Source organism: Tarenaya hassleriana, unplaced genomic scaffold (genome assembly GCF_000463585.1).
Source record: "Tarenaya hassleriana unplaced genomic scaffold, ASM46358v1 Cleome2, whole genome shotgun sequence".
NCBI lineage: Eukaryota > Viridiplantae > Streptophyta > Magnoliopsida > Brassicales > Cleomaceae > Tarenaya > Tarenaya hassleriana.
This window is the reverse complement of record NW_010965372.1, coordinates 523,126-528,541: the sequence shown is the minus strand read 5'-3', so window position 1 is coordinate 528,541 and position 5,416 is coordinate 523,126. Positions and strand designations below refer to the sequence as shown.

At 33.2% G+C, this 5,416-nt stretch overlaps 1 protein-coding gene across 1 annotated transcript; it reads left to right on the top strand.

The window, feature by feature from the left end:
- The first annotated feature begins 2,774 nt into the window (after nucleotides 1-2,774).
- Nucleotides 2,775-3,825, top strand: LOC104811406. The gene is made up of 2 exons (XM_010538085.2): nucleotides 2,775-3,026; nucleotides 3,529-3,825. The coding sequence occupies exons 1-2, from the start codon at nucleotides 2,775-2,777 to the stop codon at nucleotides 3,712-3,714; spliced, it is 438 nt and encodes a 145-aa protein (XP_010536387.1). The 3' UTR covers nucleotides 3,715-3,825.
- Nucleotides 3,826-5,416: the final 1,591 nt, after the last annotated feature.

Here is a 5,416-nt window from a genome sequence, read left to right as displayed (position 1 = left end):
AGATTTTTCCAGAACTTTTAATTTTTATCACCAAACCCCAATTCATTTTTTTTTATAAAAATTTCGTTCGTTATACTCCGCGTCTACCACTGAGGAGATCGAGTGTTGCACCGAGAGTTTACACTCTCACGGTCAAGGAAGATGTCTTGGAGGAGCATACATCAAGGAAGAGTTGTATGCAGCACAGTCGATGGCCACATATAAGGCCACTGATGAGGAGTATCTTGAGAAGACGAACACTGCCACCATCATATGTACAATTTGCATACATGATGTTGCATATACCATTTTTTTAATACAAGAGCTACACACAAATTCCTAAGTGTGAAGAAGGTGGGAGAGTTTTCGATCATGGAGATCGACACGACTACCCATTTCATGGTATGTACACCAGCGGGACAGACTCTCTCGACACAAGGTATTTTGCATTGCATGCCATTGGCTATCTACGAAAGGATGCTAACTGTAGATTTTATTGTTGTACCTATACGTGGTTACGACCTGATAGTGGGAATGGATTGGTTATCCAAGCATCGAGCACAGATTGATTGTCACCAGCGGACTATTTGGTTCACAGAGGAATGTTGGTTTTAATGTTCTACGATGATCTGTGATATGGCATTTGACTTTGTATTGGTTCATTTGGTTTATGAATGCATTACTTTTCTTTTCTATAATTCGCATGATCGTTACATATTGGTATCCTTGAATCATTATAGAATGATTCTAAACTCCCTGATCAGTTATATCATCATGGGAGCGATGATGAACTAAGACCAGAATGAGGGGTGATTGATGATCATGATAATGATCATGTGAATTGGATGTGAATCACAGTTATGGGTACTCATTGAGAACGAGTGACTAGATGAACCACATGAAATTGTCATATAGATATGCCCCAATTATTCACATAAGTCAAAAGGGAGAATGTTAGAAAATAAGATGTTGGATAACCCATAATTTGAACTTTCAAGTCTTAATATTAATTTTAATTCTTTGATACATAAGAACCAATCAAAGGGTATTTTAAAAAAAATATATCTATTTATTTTAATAGAATTAGGGTTTTACACCTTGTAAAAGAAATTTTAAAATTTATTATTTTTTATCTATCAAGAAAAAATATAAAACGCAAAAAACGAGAGAACCTCTTAACAGCCGTAGTCCCTAAAATTATTCCATGTTTTTCTAATCTATATTTTATTGATAGTTTTTATAAATTATATAAAGTCAAATCGTGTTTATTGTTTGAGTTTTTATAAAATCAAATCCATGAAAATATGAAAGTATTTTGCATTTGACACTTTGGCACGAATGCATAAATTAGTTTTTTTACACCACAAGTTGATTGGAATTTGTAAAAAGATGAATCGAAGTGTAATTAAAACCTCATTGAGTTTGTCTTATATTTGTTTCGGTTCGATTATAGTAACTCATTTTATTTCGAATTATCATGGATTTCATTTGATTCGGGTTTTGGTTAGTTTGGACTGCAATTCAAGTACATTGTGCTTACACGAAGAAATGAACCATAGTAATCGACGTAAAAGGATATAGCTAGGGATCAACTATCCATGCATGGTTACACAAGGTCGGATATATTCGATCGAGATATACCAATTTTGGATTTGATTTCGAGCATCGCATCGTCTGTGTTGTGTATGCCCGTGCGTAATCGAGATGTATAACATTAATACCACCGAACGGTCGAATAGGACGATGTATATCATCAATATTTGATAGCATTACCCTTAAGGTGAATTCAGGCTGATTTATATAAATCAATTAGTGTTTCTTGTAACCTTAAAAGAAAACGATAGGTTTAATAATTTGGTCCATTGAAGATCCAAAACATTGAATTCTAAACTCAATTGGATGTCTCCCGTAGTTTTGGTTTAGCTATTTTGAAACATGTTTACTGTAGGGAAGCGAATTCGATTTATGTAAAAACTTTTGTATGATAGGAAAGGCTTATTGAAAAATGTGAAAGTTATATGAAAACTTTCGTATTTAATTTTAATTTATACAACAGCATTGAAATTCAAACGTATTTGAAGCGACTTTTATCATGTATTAATTTTAGTTTTAAGATAATATTAATCTTTACTAACTTTAAAAATATTAATTTATAATTTTTCTGAAGGGTATTTGACAATTTTAATTTTCAGATTATTTAACTAATTAACATTTACAATATTATAGTATTTTTGGGAAATTTCTATAAACATACCAAAATTTGTCTAAATATTCCACATAAATATCTCAAATTCCTAATTGTTAAATAAATAACTTAATTTGATCAATTTATATCAAATAGATACCAAATCTATGATGGTGCTAATGGATGACGACGTCAATAGATATCAGATTATTGTATTTATTTCTGAATTTGAAATTTGGGATCCTTATAAGACACATTAAAACAAATTTTGCTATTTTTTATAGATTTTTTCAAATTTTTATATTCACGGGCTTGATAGAAATTTAGATTTGTCTTGGTAACTGATGGTAGTTCCCTCATTTTCTTTTTTTCCACTATTTGATAGAAATTTAGATTTGTTCAACTCTTTATAACTTTGTTTTCTTCTTTTGACATTTAGATTAATATATTTTCCTTTTAAACGGCGATTCATATCCAATCTTTTAATATCTTTCAGATTATTTTCTCTTTTTATTTTTTCTTATTTCATGTTTTGGTTCATTTTTTCTACAGTCACAGATATATATATATATATAGGTAGACAACTAAACAAAGAAGACAAATAGAAAAGATGAGCAAGTTTGTGGCGACTCTATTGGTTGTACTGGTGTCGCTTGATGCCGCCACTGTATTTGCTTATCCACCTCTCTTTAGAAGATTTAATATCGAACTTAAAAATGGCCTCCAATCTAACAAAGCCATGAAGGTACACTGCCGAGCAAAAGGCGAGGATTTCCCATATCATATTATAGACATTGGCGGCATATATCAACTCAAGTTCACAGTCTATGTAAATACTTTGTACTGGTGCAACATCTGGCAGGTGAGTATACCAATTATCTCTCTTTTGTTTCTTTTCGGTTCGGTCTCGGTTATTTTGGTTCGGTTTTTATTATGGGATTTCAGTTCGGCTATATCGGATCCCGATTCGATTTCGGTTTGATTTTTTCTGGAATCCTTAGTTTTCCGGTGTCAGTAAAACTATGAACGCGTTTTATTGTTATATTTGGGTTTCAATTTGAATTTAGTTTATAAAATATTCATACTAGACTGCATCACATTTTGCTAATTTCTCATATTATTTTTTTATTGGGTTTGAATTATATATTTGAGAAAAACTATATAACTTTTAGGGTATATGTCATGAATAAAAATTCTTTTTTTTTTCCCAAAATTTTTTCGTTTTGATCAAAAGTCATACCAATTAGATGTTCAGATTAGATTGGATTTTATATTATTCGGTTCAGCTCTATACATTCAAAATAAAACTTGGTGGTTTCGAGTAATTTTTTAATGTTAGGATGATATCTTTTTTTTTTTTTCAGGGACCTAATTACCAACACCATGCGAAATTTAATGCGTTCATTGCGGTCGATGAGTTCATAAATGATACATGCGGAGGTCGAAAGCCTAATGTATGCAGGTTTGAAGCGAGAGAGGATGGAGTCTATGCTCGTAACAACGCAAAGGGAGAATCAGAGTATAAGTTCCTTTACAAATGGGACTCTTAGTTCTCGTTCATGTGTATCCCTTAGTAAAGAACTGAATAAATTTAGCAGAAATTAAACCCCATATCATAAAATGCGTTCTAAAAACTATTCTGTGGTTTGATAAATAAAGATATCGTTTTTTTTATAACCGAATATCTTATACCAAGATCCAAAATAATTTCGAGATCGCAGGTCAGCCATATGATTTACAATATATATTCCCCTAAATTTAAGATTCGAACTCGAAAAGGAACAAACGTTTTGCGCCTCCATTTCACTCGTTGAATTAACTAAGTTTGGGTTAATTAACATGCTTAACTTTTAGTCCAAACCTAAAAAATAACTTCAATTATTTTATTTACTCAAAAACAACTTTCTACTTGTTATAAAAAAAAGTACCAAATATTAATTTTGAGTAAAAAATACCATACATTTTATATTATTTTAAAAGAGTGTAAATTATTTCTTATTTAATTGATTGGTATGAAAATGATACATTTTATCATATTTTACTAACTAAAATTGTTTTTATAAAATATATCATGCATTGCGGAGAATGTCAACATAGCTCACTCCGGATGAAATCAAGGCAACAATATTTTCCATGCCAAGGAACAGAACTCCGGGTCCGGATGAGTTCACAGCTGAATTTTACCAAATCAGCTGGGAAGTAATAGGTGAAGAGTTTATAGCAGGCATCTCCCATTTCTTTGATACTAGAAGTTTGCCAAAATCTGTCGATGCAACCACTCTAGTACTGATCCCCAAATTCCAGGGAGGAGAAAAGTTCTCCGACTCCACGCTGATATCTTGTTGTCATCTAAGCTACAAGGTCACTGACTTCATAGAATCAAGTCAATCTGCTTTTATCAAAGACCGTTTAATGTCTGAAAATTGTTTGCTAGCAAACGAACCTCTCAAGGAGTATCACAGGAGGAAAATCTCGAAAAGGGTAGCTGTGACACCCGCATCCCGCTTACGCTTGTGCCACGTGGATAAATAAAATCACGATTGAAAAATTTCGAAATGTAAAATCGCGGGAAGATTAAAACATTCATTTTAATTATAATACAGCGGAAGACATTATAAAATACAGAAATACATTTGTACACGTACTTGAAGATATCAGTATATAGTACGAATGGTGAATTGTATAATACAAGAGTCTAAAGATCACCACTCTTTATTTTAAAAAAAATAAAGTATGACAAAATAATTATACATGATCTGGATAGTCCAATTGTCACCGGAACCCACGTCTGCCTCAGTCACTACTGTTGCTCACGACCTGAAACGTTGCGTAACAACGTCCTAAGCTATGTGCTTAGGGAGGAATTCGGGTGTAACCCGAGATTTCTATTTTTATTGAAAACGGCCAAGCAATATAGTCAATATTATAATATACAAGCGACGAGAAATATCAATCAGATCAATCATCGTGAAAATCAATCAGCAATCTCAAATAAATCCGTCAATCGTCTCTACGTGTATCTCACACGTAGGTAATTCAACAACTCATTCATGCCTGTGTCGAACACGAGGCGCAACAGTCCAAGCAAAATCGTTTGCGAGGACCTCAAGTGATCTTCATACTCCTCATCGGTCACCGATATCACGGCTCTCGGTACCGGTCATCTCCATACCCACTCCAGACATCGATCCCCGATGCCGCCGACTGCCGGGCGAAGCAGCTCTATGCTAACTCCCCCTCGCCGACCATCCG

What these genes read in the sequence shown, in the direction of transcription:
- LOC104811406 (XM_010538085.2), top strand. Translation starts at nt 2,775, where the DNA reads ATGAGCAAGTTTGTGGCGACTCTATTGGTTGTACTGGTGTCGCTTGAT. An exon ending in ACTGGTGCAACATCTGGCAG is followed by an intron (nt 3,027 to 3,528) that starts GTGAGTATACCA and finishes TTTTTTTTTCAG; the next exon opens with GGACCTAATTACCAACACCA.